The sequence below is a fragment of the Anomaloglossus baeobatrachus genome, chromosome 11 (genome assembly GCF_048569485.1).
Source record: "Anomaloglossus baeobatrachus isolate aAnoBae1 chromosome 11, aAnoBae1.hap1, whole genome shotgun sequence".
NCBI lineage: Eukaryota > Metazoa > Chordata > Amphibia > Anura > Aromobatidae > Anomaloglossus > Anomaloglossus baeobatrachus.
Window position 1 is genome coordinate 85,564,723 of NC_134363.1, and position 21,066 is coordinate 85,585,788.

The 21,066-nt window shown below is 50.2% G+C and overlaps 1 protein-coding gene across 2 annotated transcripts in view; it reads left to right on the forward strand.

Annotated features, from left to right (window-relative positions):
* The window catches only part of RASIP1 (Ras interacting protein 1), a 1,579,933-nt gene that overhangs the window by 496,211 nt on the left and 1,062,656 nt on the right, over nucleotides 1-21,066 (forward strand). For both annotated transcript variants that reach the window (XM_075328610.1, XM_075328611.1), the window contains exon 4: nucleotides 8,579-8,958. In XM_075328610.1, the coding sequence (XP_075184725.1) occupies nucleotides 8,579-8,958 (380 nt within the window). The remainder of the gene's footprint in view (nucleotides 1-8,578; nucleotides 8,959-21,066) is intronic.

A 21,066-nucleotide genomic window follows, 5' to 3' on the forward strand; every position in this document is an offset into this window, starting at 1 on the left:
CCCTTAAATTTAATGGCTCCCAGAGTTGATACTGAGAGAATTATTGCGGTCGTCGAACGACATCCAGAATCATGGGACACCAGGATGGATGGATACCGGGATAGAGCAACAGTTGAGAGGGCATGGAAGGCCGTGTCTGGAGGAACTTTACCCCAACAATGGTTGGGCACGATGTTCACCTGGGAAACGTGCAAGATTTGTTTTTGTTTGTTTTTTTTTTTATTTTTAAAAAATTTATTATTACATTTTTGGTTAATTTCGGTGTTAATTTTGTAATTTTTTTTTTTTTGTTTGAATTATTGGTTTACATAAATCATGTTTAATTGTCAATCTATGATAGTGTTAAAGGTGCTTTACACACTGCAACATCGCTAGCGAACTCGTGAGTGATGTGACACGCCAGATCGCAGATGCGATCTGCCAAGATCGCACATAGGGTGTTGTTATAGCGCCGGTCGCATGTGCGATATCGGCAGATCGCATATGCGTTCTAGCGTGACACATCCCTAACGTGATCGCTAACAATGATGCTGTGGAAATATCACTGTGTTTGTCGGACAATCTCCATCAGTCCGTCGGTCGGTCTCTCACTCTGTCGGTCGGTCTCACTGCAACCAATCTCAGCCGCCGTTGGGCGTGTCAATATCGAGCAGTAAAATAAATAAATAAGTAATTAAAAAAAACGACGTGCGGTTCCCCTCATTTTAATACCAGCCAGAGTAAAGTCAAACGGCTGAAGGCTGGTATTCTCAGGATGGGGAGTCCCACATTATGGGGAGCCCCCCAGCCTAACAATATCAGCCAGCGGCCGCCCAGAATAGCCGTATCCAATAGATGCGACAGTTCTGGGACTTTACACGGCTCTTCCTGAATTGTCCTGGTGCGTTGGCAATCGGGGTAATAAGGAGTTAATGGCAGCAGCCCATAGCTGACACTAAGTCCAAGATTAATCATGTCAGGCGTCTCCCCGAGATACCTTCCATGTTTAATCTGTAAGTTACAGTAAACACATACACCCGAAGAAATACTTTATTTGGAATAATAAACACTAACAAATACCCTCGTTCACCACTTTATTAAGCCCGAAAAAGCCATCCATGTCCGGCGTAATCCACGGAGGTCCCGTTTCGCTTCCAGCTCTGCAACATGAAGGTGACAAGAGCTGCAGAAGAACACCGCCGCTCCTGTCAGCTCCACACAGCAACTGAGGTGAGTCGCGCGATCAGCGATGATGTCACTCAGGTTACTCGCGGCCACCGCTGGATCCTCCAACTGTGACTGCAAGTCGCCCGAGTGACAGCGATGAAGTCACAGGTGAGTTGCGGTCATGGGTGGAGGATCCAGCTAGCCGTGGGTAATCTGAGTGACGGCAGCGCTAATCGCGCTGCTCACTTCAGTCACTCAGGGGATTAAGCGGTCACCTGTGAGTCCTTCACGGGTGACCGCTAATCAGTATGCGACACAGACAGAGCCGCGGTATGACAATGAAGTCGGGTGAAGTTCACCTGAGTTCATTCTCATTGCGCGTTCCTGTCTGCTGTTAGCCGACATGTATCAACGTCATTGTGCATCACACACGGAACATTTCACACGGGTAACACACGGACATGTCACTTACGTATCTCACGCACACACGGACATTCAACACGCACATACGGCTAGCATACGCAATTCAAACGGATGCCACACGTACCATAAAAACGGACTTAAAAATGGAAAATGGACCCGAAAAACGGAACGTAACACACGTGCGTGTTTTTCACGGATGTATGTCGGAGGCCTCAGTTAGCCATACTGGGGAGCAGGACGCGATTAGTTTCAAGCTATAGGGGCCCACTAGAAGAAAGCAAGGTGCCAAGGGAAAGGTCACAGATCAACAGGCAACACTAGCAGAAATGGGACCCAGACGTGCTCCCCCTCAGCGGCAGCAGTGTCCAGAACTTTGGTTTACTAAGTTGTCGGTGTCAGCTTTATGGACTGAGTGAGTACACAAGTGACCCCTATCTCCCCAATGGCACGCCACTCCACCAACACCGAGTCCTGGGGCATTCCCCCTACCCGTGGAGGGGTTAAACACCTATCTGCCCACTCCATCGCCACCGGGTCCTCCCAGCTGTAGCGGTGGTACTCTATCTTACCACACACCACGGGTGGCGTTACAAACTATTCAACACACCGTCCCCTGTAAATACTCCCACCTTTTAATTTGAGTGGCCGCATGATCCCCTGGGTCTGGACGCCTCTCGAGCCACCGCGGGTCCGGATCTGAGCAGCCCGGCTGCTGACGTGGGGGCGGTACATTATTGTATGGCGGTATCTGTTTTGGTGTACTTTTAAAAATATATTTTTACATATTTTGGGTGATCCCAACTTTTGCACACATCCAGTTTCTTTGTCTACAATTTTCAAACTCTCTGCTGTGAGCCCTGTGCAGAACTGCTCACTAAACAAACTCCTGAATCCCAATGACAGTTGAAAGTTCTGCCTTACCTTGTCCTCACTCCTGTTCTCTGCTCTGATTTTACTAATGATTATGCCCATTTCAGACATGAGCTTGTTTTCTATTTTTCTGCCTGATGATTTTGTTCTATATTTGTACCTCCTGGTTCTGACCTGGGTATCTGACCTTTCCTGCCAGCCTGCTCCACTGGTCATGGCTTCAACTAAGGACCCTGTGTAAACCCATATCCTTGTACAGAGGTTAAATGGTGAAGACCAGGGTTCCCCTGGGACTTGAGAGAAGGAGTAGCTAATGCAAAGCCTGTGTGTGGAAGCCCTGTTCAGTTGAGAATGAACAGAGCCACTTTATATATTTTGGTGATATTTGCTGTTTTTAATGGAGGTTAAAAGGGAGTATTATTGATTCACTACCCTCTTTCAAACTATGATTATTTTATATTAAGATGGTTATTCTTGCGTTTTTGTTTCATTGATATAACAAAAAGGTTTTTAAGTGTATTTATAATGGAGGGTTTTTTTTGCATTAGAAATGACATCTAAAGTGATAAATAATCAGACATTATAAGCTTGTTGCATTGATTCCATTGCAACTAGTCACAAATGCTAGATTTTGTCATAGAACTTAACTTACTGTAATCAACAATGACAATCGAGTTTGAGTCAAATTTTCTGAAATTCACAATATCATGCAAATTCGATAATTTTGAGATTCGATTTGCTAAAAAGAGAAACTTGCCCGACACCATTTTCCACACTACTAAAGCATCAGAGAGTAGACTGCCAGGACCCCAACAAAACCTCCCCCTCCCCTTTAAGAGACACCACGACACAATTTTTCTTTGAAAACAAAACTCTTTTTATTTAACTTTTTCTTTGGAGAGTCAAAGGAAAAACAATGCTCTCATCTTTTGGGTAAAGTTATGGTCACAGCTCTTCCAAAACAGGCGTTAAAAACCAGCCAAATATACCAGGGGTTTTTGGTAAAGTACCGCCACTCGGCCGTCCGGTGCGGGTATTCCACCTCCATTTTTTCTTAATTCCGACCCCTTCCGCTGCTGTGACTTGAAAAATTGCCAAAACAATCGAAACACTCACATCTCCATTCCATCACACAAACCTTAACAAGAGGGGAGGGTGGGCGGGAAACTGGTCCGGGTCCTCAGAGAGACTGGGAAAACTTTCCCTTGAGCCTATGCGACAAGCTGCGTGGGGAGGCACCAATGACGCTCTTGGGGAGGAGTGACAGCGTCGAGAGGTCTCTTAAAGGGGAATACTCATTTTTTCACAGGAGGGGGCCAGCAGTCAGGGGGCAGCATCCACATTCGGGCTGCAGTGCCCCACAGACTGCCAGGACCCCAACAAAACCTCCCCCTCCCCTTTAAGAGACACCACGACACAATTTTTCTTTGAAAACAAAACTCTTTTTATTTAACTTTTTCTTTGGAGAGTCAAAGGAAAAACAATGCTCTCATCTTTTGGGTAAAGTTATGGTCACAGCTCTTCCAAAACAGGCGTTAAAAACCAGCCAAATATACCAGGGGTTTTTGGTAAAGTACCGCCACTCGGCCGTCCGGTGCGGGTATTCCACCTCCATTTTTTCTTAATTCCGACCCCTTCCGCCAAGGAGCAGAAAATCAACGAGCTGCGACCCCACCCAACATGGACTGTAGCGCTTGCACGACACCCTCACGGATCCCCGCCAAAAACAACTCCTGACCACTACCATTCAAATGCACTCCATCCGCCCGCAGGTAAGCCGTATTATCACCCTCCAGCTGGTGATGGCGGACGACCACCCCGTTTTTGAACCGTATGAATTTTGAAATCCGCTGATTCAGCGTACGACGGGTTCGTTCCATGGCAAAACCATCCTTAGCCCCATGCCAAACCAATCGCGGAATCACCTCGGACCAAACCAGCTTCATTTTAGGGAAGAAACAGGGGAATTTGTCCATATCTGACCGCATAAGGGTCAGTAACTCAGCCAATGGAAAAGAAACCAGGTCGTTACCCCCGGCGTGTATCACCAAAACCACAGGGGATGAGACCATCTTCGATATCATGACCACTTCCGGTAAGACTTGCGGCCAGGACAGGCCCCTGATACCTCTCCAGTTAACATCGACGTCCAGCAATCCCAAGGACCGGCCACCGGGTCGGGAGTCCGCTCCCCGAGCTGCCCAGTACACAAATGAATGACCTAGGATCCACACACTCGGACGGCTTGTATCTGAAAAGAAAACAATGTCAAACCACAAACCAAAAACAGTTGAACATGTAACGTCGCCCTTGGACGAATGCCTCCTATGCCGTGCCTGCGCTTAAGACCAGCTCTGGGCGTATGTATCTCATGAAGCACCTAGATCGCCATCTCCCAACTCGCTGGATATCCGAGTCTTGCATGCCTGCCCGGGAAGCCTCCGTGGCGGCCCCGATCCGGAACGAATGAGTCCCGAACTCAGCCGCTGGAAGGCCAAGGTGGCGCAAAATGCGACGCAAAAAATTTAAAAACTGCCCCGCTAATAGGGGGGAACCGTCCTCGTGTGTGAAAAAATGCGGCCCATCGGTTCTGATCGCTATAAAAGAGCTCGCAAGAACTCCAGGAGACACTGGGCCCGAGATAGAAAACAGGGGAAACCATGTTCCCCTGCTTTCCTGATCCGTCTTAGATTTACGCAAGCGTACTCGCAACCCGTCACCACATACTACAATATCGTCCCGTCGTAAACCACTAATGTCTCCCCGCGCCTTCGGTACAAGTTCCCCGACCCGAAGGGCCCCGAAAAAGGCGGTTCCAAAAGCCGCAGCAAACAGTGTGGATTCATATGGGGAAGTACACAAAACCTTTGCACCATTAATTAAGTCAGCCAACAGCCGAAACGAAATGGGCCTCCTGCAATCGATCCTGATGTCGCTTCTCCTCCAACCCTTCAGAACTTGATGCACCAAAAAGGACTTTGTAACATCTGGCCAGTTCCTGAGTTTAAAGTTAAACGCTATGCCCGACAGCCGGTTGCGTGTAACCGCCCCGGATGCCCGCCTGTTGTGCAGGGACACCAAATACTTCAGTGTTAGCTGTAATAAAGTGTCGCCCGAAGGCGTGTCCGAAATTTCCCCCACCGACTCGCACCAATCGCTCCATGCCTTACCGTAGGCTCTCCAAGTCGACGGGGCCACTGATGAATGGATCATCGGGAGCAGCTGAGCGGGACATCCCACATCCCTGCTGGGCACACCAAACCTTGAACCTCCGCTGATGGATGCAGCTCCCGAAATCTCTGAAATTGAAAACGCGACAGGGCGTCCGCCATGTTATTTTTACAACCAGGAACATGCTTCGCTTTAAAACAAACGTTTATTGATAAGCATTTCAAAACCAAAAATCTGATCAGGCTGATGACTGGCGGGGAAGAGGCAGACAAGTGGTTGATGGCATGTACCACACTAGCATTATCGCACCAAAAAATGATCCGCTTGTTCCTCAACGCCTCCCCCCAAATTTCGACCGCGACCGCTATAGGGAAAAGTTCCAGCAGGGTTAGATTCCCGGTCCACGCCCACCTCACCCAGTGTTCTGGCCATTTTTCCGCACACCACTGAGTGCCGAATATGACCCCAAATCCAACTGCTCCTGCAGCGTCCGAGAAAAGCTCTACCTCCGAGTTTGTCCGGTCCGCCTCTTGAAAGCAAGTGCGGCCGTTATATGTACCCAAAAATTTTTGCCACACACACAAGTCATTCTTTAGAGGGGTTGTTATTCGAATTCTATGGTGCGGAAGCCGTACCCCACAAGTAGCCAATGACAGGCGCCTGGAGAAAATCCTGCCCATAGGCATAACCTTGCAAGCAAAATTGAGGGAACCCAATAGTGACTGCATTTGTACCAAGGTGACTTTTCCCACGGATTCACTACCCTCTTTCAAACTATGATTATTTTATATTAAGATGGTTATTCTTGCGTTTTTGTTTCATTGATATAACAAAAAGGTTTTTAAGTGTATTTATAATGGAGGGTTTTTTTTGCATTAGAAATGACATCTAAAGTGATAAATAATCAGACATTATAAGCTTGTTGCATTGATTCCATTGCAACTAGTCACAAATGCTAGATTTTGTCATAGAACTTAACTTACTGTAATCAACAATGACAATCGAGTTTGAGTCAAATTTTCTGAAATTCACAATATCATGCAAATTCGATAATTTTGAGATTCGATTTGCTAAAAAGAGAAACTTGCCCGACACCATTTTCCACACTACTAAAGCATCAGAGAGTATTCTCATGTTATTTTGCATTTCTCTGTGGTCTTTTCCATATTTCCCTGCAGTTATGACATCTTACGGACAATCATACGTGATTGTAAGTACCCAGGCCATCACAGATCAGTGGTACCCAGTGGAGAACAGTTTGTAAGGCAGTCTTTTTCCATCTCCAAAGTCACTGTGGAAGCCTCTATTCTGTATAATGTATAGTAGAATCTCCTGCAGGGTCCTCTCTTTTTCTTGCCTGTAGAGTATAAGCTCTTAGGGTGGGTGCACATGATTGTGGTTTGCAGCATTTTGGACTGCGCTGTATAACGTACCCCAAGTAACGCACCCCAGGGCTTTGGGGTAGTCGGTGCCGGGCCTTGTATTCATTGGGACGTATCACGGGTGGCCGTTGCCAGGTTCCATGACCCTGGGGGTCGAGAAAAAGGGGAATTAATAAAAAAGGGAAAAATTAATAAAGTGTTTTTTGTGATGCCACTTGCGTTATGCGGCTTTGTAGGGAAAGCCGCCACTGCAAAGTCTCTCAGTGCTGAAGCTGGTGGTATTGGGCAGCTTGGATTTTATGGCTCTCCGCAAGTAGAGCTAGGCCCCAGGGGAGGATGAAGGTGGTTGTAGTTTGGTGATGTTTTTGGTTGCAAGACTTGTTTGAAAATTGCTATCATGCCACTCATGCAGCCCAAGCCATGGAGCCCTTGCTATGTAGCTGAATCTTAAAGGATGTGAGAATTGTTTATAGACCTTCCTTTCTAAAAGGGGTTTTCACTTTTTCATTTTTCTTTATGCTTGTCTATCCACTTTATTGGTGACATCATGCCTACAGTGCAAGTGACTGCTGCAGCCAGTCACTGGGCTCAGCAGTCATTCTAAGATATCAATTTTGCCATTCTTAAACTAATACTCCAGAAAAATATTATGGTAGAGAAAGTTATTCTAACACAACAAAAGATATTGAATTTATATTGTGGGGTGTCAAAATACACTCTTCTGCTTCATCATGATATCTTTGTCAATTTAAAGTGAACCTAGAAGCTGATGTTTCTTTCCGTGGCACCATCACATTATGGGTTTCAGGTCCAAGCATTCTTACATGAACAGTGTCCTGGAAAGTGCATTGGTCATCATGGGCCAGTTGAATGGCCACCAAGGTTTCCCGATCTGGCCCCCTTAGACTTTTATCTTTGGGGTCATCTGAAGGCAATTGTCTATGCTGTGAAGATACAAGATGTTTGATTGCTCTCCGTGAGAGAGCAATCAATCATTTTTCAACTGGCTAACACGGTACCAAAACCTTTTTCTTTTAGATACAAGATGTGCAACATCTGAAACAACAGATACTGGAAGCCTGTGCTAGCATTTCTTCTGTGGTGTTGCTATCAGTGTGTCAAGAGTGGGAGAAGACTGTTGCTCTGACAAGCCAACACAATGGGCGGCACTTTGAACACATTTTATAAGTGGTCATAAAATTGTAAATAACTAATGAAGAAATCAAGTTACGTTAAAACCAAGCACACCATTGTTTTTCTTGTGAAATTCTCAATAACTTTGATGTGTTACATGACCCTCTTCCCATTGGAAAAAATAAAGTTGGAACCAAAATGGCTGACTTCAAAATGGCCGCCATTGTCACCACCCATCTTGAAAAGTTTCCCCCCTCTCATATACTAATTATCCACAAACAGTTGATATCGCCAACCATTCCCATTTTATTTTGGTGTATCTATATAAATGGCCCACCCTGTACATTGAGTAAATACATGTACACTTATTTCAATTAATGTTTTCCTATAATTAGTAATAACTAAAAAATGTTTGTGTGATCTTGATAATATTTTCTATAATCTCTCAACAGGCATCAATGCACAAGCTCGAAGACTACAAAAAAGTCGATCTCGTGCCGCTTCTGGTGGAAATGCCCCATTAAGAGAGAGAGAAGACAGCACTTCTCTTCGTCGCAGTATAAGTGATATAAACCTAAACATCAAGAAACGTAGAGAACGGAAAAGCATTAAGAGTATGGTGGCTAATGATTCAGACCCTGGTCAAGATGGAGGGATAAGCGCAAAAGATGGAAACATGCAAAACTCAACAGAATGCAGTAGCAGCCTAGATTGTTCAGAGTATCCTACTGATCAGAATGAATTAGATTTTGAACGCCTCTCTCAGTACTTAATTCAGCCACCTTCGGATCATCCATTCTTCCTTCTTTTACAAGCTTACAACAAAGATGTGGTAATTACTTATTATTACTTATCATTATGGTTATTCTGGGTTTGTACATTGTTATACATGTATAGCTATACAGGACATGTACAGATGCTCATACCCTAGTACTATATTCATGATTTTTTATAATAATAGATTGTATATGAATATTTTATTCTATTAAACTACTATTTAATTTTATATCATTAACCTGTGTAAAAATAATCAAGTTTTTAGTATGGGGGATCATTGTAATCATACCATATATGCAAAAATTATAAGATAAGTGGTAACAAACTGAAGTTCAGCATTGGTTCAAAGGCTTTTTGTTGTGACAGTCTCTAAGTCTAAAATATGACATTATGGATATTATTGAAATTATCCATTTTTCTTTTGACATATATTCAGCTGCTTCTGCTTCAGGTTTTTCGAGAATTAACCTTTTCCTATCCTGAGTCTCTCCGGGAAGGACATTCCAAAAATTCCATTACACTCCTTTGTCCCCTGCCAAGGGACATCAATAATTCATACACATTTTACTGTCCTAAGTCCCTTCTAGTGGGCCACTGAGTGGAGAGTCCCTTTTCTAAGCATAGCAGGCAGGACTTCACGCATAGTGCTATTAAGATTTCATAGAAAGCCATGAAACCCATAGGGTGGAGGGGCGACATGACTAGAGGGAAGGGAAGGAGTGATGGGGTTAATAGGAACAGGAGATGGTTTTGTATAGGGCGGAGAAGGGATTGGTGGGTAGCAGGAGTTCTCTGGAGGAAGACGGGGGGGGCAGATGAGGGGTTGTAAGCAAGGAACTTTGTCTTACCCCTTCTCTTAACTTCCAGATGTGGATCGATCAGGATGACCGACGGGATGGCTGCTCTACAGGACTTGGCAGTGACAAATCCGGGTGGCAATGGCGGTGCACGGGCCCCTGGCAGTGCGGTCCTACGTCAGGGCTGCCGGGGGTTAACCCGTTGGCACTTTTCCCTCGCTCCCCTGTCAGCAGCGGGTGGCGGTCTCGGCCCCCCCCCCCACAGGTACTCGCCGTGTACGGGGGGAGCGAGGAGAAGATGTGAGAGCCCCTTCGGGGACCCTCCGCGGCAGGGTGGGCAGTGGCGGCACTATGCGGCTGCTCTGGCCGGCGGGAGGAATCTCCGTCCGGGCTGCGGCAGCCGGGAGGTGGGCGTGGCTAATCTGCGGCCTACTTCCGGCTTCGAGCCGCGGCCTAGATTGCTGGATGGCGCGCCTGGTGCGACGGGTGCCCAGGAGGCATCGGTGAATGGGGGTAACGGCAGGGGCCCTGCGGTTCCTGCCTGGTCACTCAGACCGGGCGTGCAGCTCCCGGCAGCGGTGGTCTCCCTCAGGAGGGGGAGGACTCGTGGGCCCAGGAGGGCAGGATGCAGCGGCGGCTCTGGATCAGAGTCTGCTGGCAGCAGGGCAGGCCACAGGTGCCCCTTGCAGGCGGCAGGTGGGTGGGATCGGACCAGAAGAGGATGAGGCCCACGGTGGCAGCCCGTGGGACAGGACGGTCTCAGGGGTTGTCGCCGCAGGGCAAAGGATGGAGTCTGGAGGGCAGTGCCCACACGGCGTACCAGGAGGATGGCCGTGGTGGCGGCGGTGTTTCGACGGCGTCTGCGTTACCTGAGCCAGAGGCGGATGGCTCCAGTGAGGAGGAGGGAGCGGACGCGTTGGAAGAATCGGATGTGCAGATGGCGGAGGAAGGTGTGACTTCTACTCCAGCATACGCCGGGTCGCGGTCGGGTGAGACAGCCGTGGATTCGGCGGAGTTTGTGCAGTTGGGGGCGCAAGAGGGTAGTATTTTGGGGGGCGGGTGCGGAAACGGCAGCGTCAGGGGGGTGTGTGATTTTAAACTAGTTATTAGGGGCTCCTGCAGGGGCTGGTGAATAACGCGGTTGTGGGGAGTACGCGTGCGATGTCGGTGACATGGGCAGGATCGGCGGTGGTCGGCGCAGGTGCGGCAGGCAAAGAGAGGGTGCCTTAGGCTGCAGGGGAGAATGTTATGGCAGAGGTAGCAGGGGCTGTGACAGAGAAAGAGAAGGAGAAAGAAAAGGAGGATGAGGTGGTGCGTCTGGATGACAGGGCCAAGAGCGAGGTGTATGTGTGCTTCGAGGGCCCGCTGGGGGCTCACCTGAAGAAGGATGTGAGGGATAAGATTGGGAAAGGGGAGTATGTAGAGTTATTTTCTCTGCTGCCCCTGAAAAAGTTTAACCTGGATAAGGTCAAGCCAAGTGACTCCAATACGGAGAAGGAGGAGGAAGAGAAGCGCCGTTATAAGCTCATTCCTGGTACATTTTCAAATTGGTTGCAGGCATTTGCGATTTTGGCGAGTGTGATTGGAAGAAGTAACTGGAAAATTGTTCGGCATTGTTTGGACACATGGATGCGATAGGGAAGGCTTATAGGACATACGGCGGTACGATGAGCAATTTCGGCAGAGGAAGGTGTTGCGTACAAGTATGCGGTGGGATCATAAGGACATATCCTTATGGATGCGGTTGGTGGCGGCTCCTAGCCAACCCCTTTCAGGAGGGCAGCCGGGGGGTCGGGAGTTAGAACCCCGGCGATCCAGAAGAGGGGGGTTTTGTTGGCAGTATAATGAAGCGCAGTGCAAATTTGGAGCAGCCTGTCGGTTTAAGCACAAGTATTCAGGCTGTGGAGGGGGACATAGTCTGGCCAAGTGTTTCAAAAAGGGCAAAGGAAAGGCGGGGGATGGGGCTGGAAGAAAGGAGGACGCCGGTTAAAGTAGAGGTGATGAGGCCATTTTTAAATAGGGACCCGGATGTTGAGGCGGCGCCCCTTTTGAGGTCCGTTTTTTTTCCCCACGGTTTTTGCATTCCGTCGGTGTTGGTGTATCTTCGCCCCTTATCGGATTTTGCGCTCTGCAAGGGAACACCCGGATGTTGTCAGTGAAAAGTTGGGTAAGGAAGTGGCTTTGGGCCAGGATGGGCGGGCCATTCGAGGCCCCTCCATGTTATGATTGGGTTGTTTCTCCGTTGGGGGTGGTGCTGAAAGAAGCTGAACAAATTTCGGCTTATTCAACACTTATCTTATCCGGAGGAGTCATCGGTGTATGTCGGCATTGCTCCAGAATTGTCGATGGTTTATTATGCGTCATTTTACAGAGTGCTGGATTTGGTTAAGGTGGCGAGCCGGGGAACATTGATGATGAAGGTGGATGTGGAGGCGGCATTTAGGTTGTTACCAGTCCACCCTGCTAGCCAGCATTTCTTGGGTTGCTGTGGGGATGGGAGTTAATACGTTGATCGTTGTTTGCTGATGGGGTTGTTCCATTTCTTGTTCCTACTTTCAGATGCTTATTTCTTTGTTGAGTAGGTTGTGCGTGGTGGGTCCGGGCTCACATCGATCATTCATAATTGGATGATTTTCTTTTGCATCAGGCCGGCAGGTCCGATGATTCGTGTGGGTTTGTTGTTTTCGTGGCAGAAGGTGGCAGACACTCTTTTGGCATCCCGTTGGCGCAGGAAAAGACTGAAGGTCCAGCATCAGTGATGCGGTTTTTTGGGGATAGAGAATGATTCTATGGCTATGGAGTGCAGGTGTGGCGCCCCTGACATGGTCAGGCACCACTGAGTACTGCACCCATGCTGGGAGCAGTACAATACAGGTAAACCAGAAGGCTGACCGAGATGTGATCACAGGCGCATAGTAATCAGGTCTCCCACATTTACCCTTGTTAGGGACCCATGGGGAATCCAGGAGGGGGGGCGTGGCCTCCATGTCCACACAAGGGGTGTGTAAGAGAGTCTGGTTGCTAGGTGGCATAGGCAGGCACAGAGAGGATGGAGTAGTGACCCAGTTAGTAAGTGCAGCTCAGGGAGAGCAGACATGAGGAGCAGACCCTGTAGGCTGTTACAAGCTGACAGCGTCCGCGCAGTGACTACCAACGGGGGAGAAAGGGCTACCTGGCAGTGCCGCCTGAAAAGCTACCTAGGGCCGGAAGGGCTGAGAGGTGGTGAACTAAGGGGACTGTCTTGTAGACCCTGCCCGCATGGGTTACAGGTACCCAAACCAGGAACCTATTAATTAGGCCGCTGAACCTGCCGGTGGAGGCACTGCGTGCTCTCCACCAACCACACACAGAGTCCGGAGCCACATAGCAAAGTGAGGGCCCATAGTTCACAGGAGGCAAGCAGCCTGAGTGACCTGGTCCAGGCTACAAGCAAACGGGCCAAAACGAGGGGAGAAAGGCAGCAGCAACTTCCCTGGGTGATCCCAGCAGGACTTCAAGTCGGGGTCACCCCAAAACACAGACAGGGCTAGGAAGGCGAGTTGGTGGTCACCCTCCTCAGCCAGCCAGAAGGATACCTCGTTCCAGCCTGGTTCATCCCAGCTACGCCCGGGTTACTCACCTACCATCAACTGTGAGTAAAAACCCTGAAAGACTGCCTGGCCTGTGTTTGAGTCATTCTGTACCTTGTGGTTCCACACACTTACACAGGGCCCTGGGGCTTGCCTCACTCTCGGGAGGCCACTACAACTGACTGCACCCACCATCAGCCCCAGGCACTCCTTAATCTGCAGTGGCGGTCCCCTGACCGCAAATACCGAGAGTGGCGTCACGAAAAATCCTAAAGGAAGGTGACCAGACTGTTCCTCCACGTGGAGTCCCTGAAGGTAATGCACCAGCACCGACACAACACCTGCGGGGCTTCACATCTGGCGTCACAAACAGGATAAGGACTAGACCTGTTAAGACAGGTGACCATGTGCCTGGGCGGTCCGCTTAAAAAGTTTGAAGCGCCGCCATATTGCCACCATGAAAACCGCGCCAAGAAGCAGCAGCCCGCGAAAACAGAAGTTACTGCCCACAAAGAGGTGTGGCTACTCAGAGAACCCCTGCAGCGTCCTGACTTCACGCGTGATGGAAGCGGAGTTGTTGAGAGATGGTGGGAAGGAGAGGAAGCCACAAGCCTGCTGCTGCTGAGGGAAGAGCTGAAAGAAGATCGTGCAGAATGCACAGAGAGAATGGCGTCCACAGCAAGCAACCCAGAGCCAGGCTCCGCTGCCTGGTGGGACTGGGAGCTTGTCCAGTCCTGTGAACGGCTGGAGGTGAGGATCATGCAGCAGCTCAGGGAAGGACGCATGGAGCTCCGGGAGATGACTACAGCGACGTGGGCTTATGAGAAGCGGACCACACGACTAACGCCACACCGGGCGGTGACGACTCAGACCCCAATGATGCTGCCGATGGGTGAGTCCTGTGATACCCCTGCCCACGAGAGTGCCCTGGTCCCCGCTGCCATGCCTGCGAAGATCCCTGCTGCGACCCCGATTGAAGTCACCTGCTGCGATGTCAGGTGGTGAAGTGTCCCGTCCGGCCAGTCCAAACCAAGTCCAGACCACCACCCTGCCAGGCGCGGCCCGCCAAGTCCAGGCCACCACCATACCAGGCCCGGCCTGCCAAGCTCAGGCCGCCGCAGCGATGCTGTACTCGGCCCGCCAAGACCACGCCACAGCAGCGACGCCCAGCCCGGCTCGTCCAGCCCAGGCCGCCACAGCAATGCCCTGCTCGGCCCGCCAAGACCACGCCGCAGCAGCGACGCCCAGCCCGGCTCGTCCAGCCCAGGCCGCCACAGCAATGCCCTACTCGGCCCGCCAAGACCACGCCGCAGCAGCGACGCTCAGCCCGGCTCGTCCAGCCCAGGCCGCCGCAGCGATGCCATGCTTGGCCCGCCAAGACCATGCCGCAGCGGCGACGCCTAGCCCGGCCCACCAAGACCAGGCCGCCACCATGCAGGACCAGGCAGCAAGGCCATCTACCCTGGCCTGCAAGGCCAGAGCAGACACTGATCCCGAGTCCAAGGAACCGGGTCCCACATCCCCGCCAGAAGGAGAAGACACGGAGTTTTTCAAGTTTAAGGTGGACCTGGAGGTGCGGTTCCCCAAGGAAATGGTGGACCGCTTTCTGCTCCCCAGGCGCTCACCCAGAGTGTCCTCAGCGAGTCCCACGGCTGATGGCCCACCACCCTGGCCTGCAGATAAAAATCCATCCCCAGCGCTGCCGCAAAAGGAGTGTTCAGAAGAACTAAGGGGGAGGGGAGCCCAGGATGCTGAGGAGCTGACCCCGGAGCCATCGGAAGAGGATGCAGCACCATGCCCAGGTGAGGGAGGCCCAGAGCCAGAGATGCTGCCGTACTCCCGCTGGGATGAAGAGAGCCCAACACCATCTGCTGATGAAGAGCTGACAGTACTGGCCCCAAGCATGTATGTAACCTGGGAGCCTGTGGTGCCAAGGAGCCCCACGACCAGAGCCCAGTGCCGCGCCCGCGCAAAACTGGCCGTAAAACAGCAGTCTCCAGACCAGTATGAAGTGACAGCCCGGGATCTAGAAGACAAGCAATCACTGAGAAGAGCCCGCCACCAGAAAAGAGGATCCTTTTGCCGTGGTGTAGTGGAAGACTTCAATTTGAAAAGTGGATACGGCTTTATTGTAGCACCTGGCATGAGAGAAGGCATATTTGTGAGCAGAAGAGATGTAAGAGCACATTTACCAAGAGGACATCCAGGAAAAAATTTGTACATGGGAGACTTAGTAGAATTTACCAAACACAGAGCAGAACATGGATGGTATGCGCTAGACGTTACGCCATGTCCTAAAGAGCCTGATTGCGGCCCAGCTTCCACAAAATTCCTAAAGTCAACAGAAACAACCACAACAACAACAACAGAACAAGAGAAAACAACAAAAGAAACCATAGAACAAGACAGAGAAAAAGAAACAGAAACAGAAGAAGAAATAGAAGAAAGAACAGACAAAGACAAAGAATCAATTGATGACACAACAACTACAGATGATGATGACAGGTGCCACAGCTCTACAGGCCCAAGCTCTAGTGAGGAGCAAGAGGTGAGAGAATCCATGTAAAGAAGTAAAGCAAGAAGTAAAGAGTTACCAGTTTACTGTTTGCAACGTTTTGAAAAAGTTAAAGATGATGTGCCCACATGAACGTATGTGAGAAACCCTTTGCACTTTGAAAATACGGACCATAGGCTATGAACTGGCTATAGCCACAAACTCTAGCAGTGTGTATAGTTACCTTGAATGGTACCACCATCAGAGCCAGCCTGTTTAGGGGCCTGGCTCGTCTGCGACCAGAGAGCATGCCTGTTTATGGGGCTTGGCTCTCCACCACAAAACAACAGCCTGACCAGAACACCGCCTCTACATCCTGCCAGAAGTGGCCGAAGACGCGGTGCAGCAGAGAAGAGGGGCTTACTTTAACCACCAGCCCTAGGAGAGGAAGATTAGAGGAAAGATCTGGGGAAACAGATGGCCCAGACCTGGTTGCTAAAAGGACCGGTGACCTACCTCCTAAGAGGGTTTCGTATGGGTTAACGGACTTGTGGGTGGAGGGTGGTGATGTATGGTACCTGGTGGTTTTTACAGTGTTTTATAATGTTTTATATGCTTTTACTATTTTATGCATTTTTGCATCCTGAGGACGTGCTGGTGATAACTAAGGGGGAATGTGGCGCCCCTGACCTGGTCAGGCACCACTGAGTACTGCACCCATGCTGGGAGCAGTACAATACAGGTAAACCAGAAGGCTGACCGAGATGTGATCACAGGCGCATAGTAATCAGGTCTCCCACATTTACCTTTGTTAGGGACCAATGGGGAATCCAGGAGGGGGGCGTGGCCTCCATGCCCACACAAGGGGTGTGTAAGAGAGTCAGGTTGCTAGATGGCATAGGCAGGCACAGAGGGGAGGGAGTAGTGAGCCAGTTAGTTAGTGCAGGTCAGGGAGAGCAGACGTGAGGAGCAGACCCTGCAGGCTGTTACAAGCTGACAGCGTCCGCGCAGTGACTACCAACGGGGGAGAAAGGGCTACCTGGCAGTGCCGCCTGAAAAGCTACCTAGGGCTGGAAGGGCTGGGAGGTGGTGAACTAAGGGGACTGTCTTGTAGACCCTGCCCATACGGGTTACAGGTACCCAGAGCAGGAACCTATTTATTAGGCCTGCTGAACCTGCCGGTGGAGGCACTGTGTGCTCTCCACCAACCACACACAGAGTCCGGAGCCACGTAGCAAAGTGAGGGCTCATAGTTCACAGGAGGCAAGCAGCCGGAGTGACCTGGTCCAGGCTACAAGCAAACGGGCCAAAACGAGGGGAGAAAGGCAGCAGCAACTTCCCTGGGTGATCCCAGCAGGACTTCAAGTCGGGGTCACCCCAAAACACAAACAGGACTAGGAAGGCGAGTTGGTGGTCACCCTCATCAGCCAGCCAGAAGGATACCTGGTTCCAGCCTGGTTCATCCCAGCTACGCCCGGGTTACTCACCTACCATCAACTGTGAGTAAAAACCCTGAAAGACTGCCTGGACTGTGTTTGAGTCATTCTGCGCCTTGTGGTTCCACACACTTACACAGGGCCCTGGGGCTTGCCTCACTCTTGTGAGGCCACTACAACTGACTGCACCCACCATCAGCCCCAGGCACCCCTTAATCTGCAGTGGCGGTCCCCTGACCGCAAATACCGAGAGTGGCGTCACAAAAAATCCTAAAGGAAGGTTCCCTACCTGTGACCAGACTGTTCCTCCATGTGGAGTCCCTGAAGGTAATGCACCAGCACCGACACAACACCTGAGGGGCTTCACACAGGCTTCCGCGGGAGATGGGTGTGGACCTTTGGGCTGCGGTAGAGGTAGTGAGATCAGCAAAGAAGGTGCGGCTTAAGGTGGTGCAGTCTTGGCTGGGGAAGCTTAACTTCGGGTGCAGAGTTATGTCGATGGGGCGTGTGTTTGCTAGACGGCAGGCGACCGCTACGTCAGGGGTGCAGCCATCAACTCATTTTGTGGGGTCACAAGAGAGATCAAGGAGGATCTGAGGGTGTAGGATGTTTTTTCTTACGGCGATTCAATGGCCACGCATTGTGGCGGGATAAGGTGGTGCCTAATGGAGTGTTGCAGCTGTACTCGGATGCAGCTGGACCGGTTGGTTTTGGGGCAATTTTTTCGGGGTCATTGGTGCGCGGGTGCATGGCCGGAAGAATGGCGTACGGTCGGTTTGTTTTTTTTTAAAAAAAAAGTTTAGCATTGTTGGTATTGTTTCCAATTGTGGTGGCGGTCGAGTTGTGGGGGTTCGCAGTTTTTTCCGAGAGGAAGGTGTGCTTTCATTGTGACTATCAAATGGTGGTGCATTCGATTAATAGTTTGTCTGCTAAATCTGGGCTAGGGTGGCGTACTTGCGGCATTTGGCTCAAATGTCTGTAGTGAAAAATTCATGTTGTGGCAAAGCACTTACCGGGGGTCAATAAAGGGGTAGCTGATGCTTTGTCTCGTTTCTGTTCTGCAGGTCTTGGGAGTTGATGCTGGGGGCGGATGAGGTTGGAGGGCTTGTGGAGTCTGGTGAGGCTGTGATTCTGGAGCTGATCAGGAGCTCGGTGACTGAGGTTACTTGGTGCCGATATGCAAAAGTGTGGGCGGAATGGGTAACATTGTTGGGGGCCATGTTTGAGGAGGGCCCGGTGGATCATTTGGTGGTGTTGTTGGCAGTGGTGAGTAACGATTTTTTATGGTCGGCATCGGCAGTGACGCATAGGGTGGCGGCTGTGGCTTTCTAGTTGAAGATTAGAGGTGAGAGGGATGTTTCGCATGATTTTTGGGTGTGGCAGGCCTTTACGGGTTTTTCGCAGGGGTGTGAAGGAGCGGGACATAAGGCGTCCGATCTCCTTTGTTTTGTTAAAGCGTTTGGTGAGTGGTTTTCGGTTGATATGTTCATCTGATTATGAGCGGGTCTTTTTTCTTTTTGTCCAAGATGGTTTGTGCTAACCTTTTATGGGGCTTTTCGGATCAGGGAGTTGGTCAGTCCATCTATGGTTAGGGGTGGTTTGATGTTAGAGGATGTGTCCGCGGTGGGGCAGAGGGTTGAGTGCCAGCTTCGGCGCTCAAAAAACGGATCAGGCGGGTTGTGGAAGGTTGATGATGTTACATGCGGTCCTGGGTGCGGAATTATGTTAGGGTGGACGCCCAGGCCCGTTATTGTGTCACGTGGATGGGTCCTTTTTTGTCAAGGTAACAGTTTGTGGCAGTACTGCGGACTTGCTTGCAAGGGGCAGGGGGGCGCCCGGAGGACTACGGGTCGCATTCCTTCAGGATTGGGGCTGCCACGGAGGCCCTCGGGGGGTCTCGGGGAAGAAGTTGTGAGACGTATTGGGAGGTTGGAGTCCTCTTTGTTTTCGTCATTACATTCGGCCTCAGTTGTTATCGTGTTATGGCAAGTGGGGGGTGTTTGAGTCTTTTTCGAAAGTGGAACATGTCTTGGTTGGCGTAACCGGTTGCTGTTGTATCTGTGGGTTTATAACCTGTTCAGGTGGTGGTGTGATTCGTAAAGAGGAATGAGCGTATTGTGGTGCGGCACCAAGAGTTGGAGTCGCTGAACTGGCAGTTCGGAGATGCGATGGGGTGCATCTCAACGATATTGGTGCTGATTTGTGGGCGCTGGGATTGCGTAGAGGTGTGGAACAAGCTTTGGTGTGTGACGGGTCCAGGCCACGTAAGGAGTCACGTGCCCTGTCCTGTAGCGGGGGGTAGGTCTGGTCCAGAGGCGGTTGAAGGCAATGGTAACTGGACAGAGAGACACCATCTTGGTATAATGGCTCCGGGTTCCGGGATGTTGCAGGCACGGGGTTCTGCAAAGTTGGGGGTATTAATCCGTGGGTCGGTGTGTTGCAGCCAGGGATATTGGGGTGAGAAGTTGTTCCTGGACTGGGCCTACTCAGGGTTATATATTTACTGTATTGGTTACTGTGTTACCTATTGTTATTTGTTGGGGTCGCCCATTGGACGGCGCCCCCTTGTGTTTAGAATGTAAATAATAGGTAATAAAGGCTGCTGTAGCCAATTTAAGCCAAGTCACATGCAGTCCGAGTATTATTTACAGATGGTATTGATGGGTAACACACATACAGCATGACTGGAGAATCCTTCCTCAATGGCCATGGATAGAACAGGAAATTTTATTGGATAATAAGAATTTTATTCATTTATATAGCGCTATTAATTCCATAGCACTTTACATGCATTGGCAACTCTGTCCCCATTGGGGCTCACAATCTAAATTCCCTATCAGTATGTTTTTGGAGTAAGGGAGGAAACCGGAGAACCCGGAGGAAACCCACGCAAACACGGGGAGAACATACAAACTCCTTCCAGATGTTGTCCTTAGTGGGACTAGAAACCAGGACCCCAGCGCTGCAAGGCTGCAGTGCTAACCACTGAGCCACAGTGCCGCCCGATTGGATAGAAAAAGGTTAATATCCTGTAATATAAATAATGGGCAAGATATCTGCTGGGTACAGTACTCTATTTGTTCATATAATCAGAACATTTCGAACACACTAAGGGTGGCTTTACACGCTACGATTTCGCTACAGCGATCTCGTTGGGGTCACAGAATTTGTGACGCACATCCGGCCACTGTAGCGATCTCATTGTGTGTGACTCCTAGGAGCGATTTTGGATCGTTGCAAAAACGTCCAAAATCGCTCCTCGTTGACATGGGGGTCCTTTCCCAATTATCGCTGCTGTCGCTGGGGCGAAGTTGATCCTCGTCCCTGCGGCAGCACACATCACTACGTGTGACGCCGCAGGAACAAGGAACATCTTCTTACCTGCCGCCGGCCACAATGCGGAAGGAAGAAGATGGGCGGGATGTTCGTCCCGCTCATCTCCGCCCCTCCGCTTTCATTGGGCGGATGCTTAGTGACGCTGTGACGCCGAACGGACTGCCCCCTTAGAAAGGAGGCGGTACGCCGGTCACAGCGACGTCGCAGGGCAGGTAAGTACGTGACACGGGGGTGCGCGATTTTGTGCGCGACGGGCAGCGATATGCCCGTCTCGCACAAACGATGGGGGCGGGTCTCATGCTAGCGATATCGGGACCAATATCGCAGCGTGTAAAGCCCGCTTAAATCTTTAATAACCAACTTCTGGGGGGGCTTAAAAGAGCTCACTGGGATCAAAATCTCAATGGCCTATCTTTAAGATTTGTATTACTAAATCTACCTGCACGCTGTACAGTTACTTTCACTTGATTGTTATTTGAAAGGTAAATAGTGCAATACCAATCTGAGATGACCAGGGACACCATCATGTCA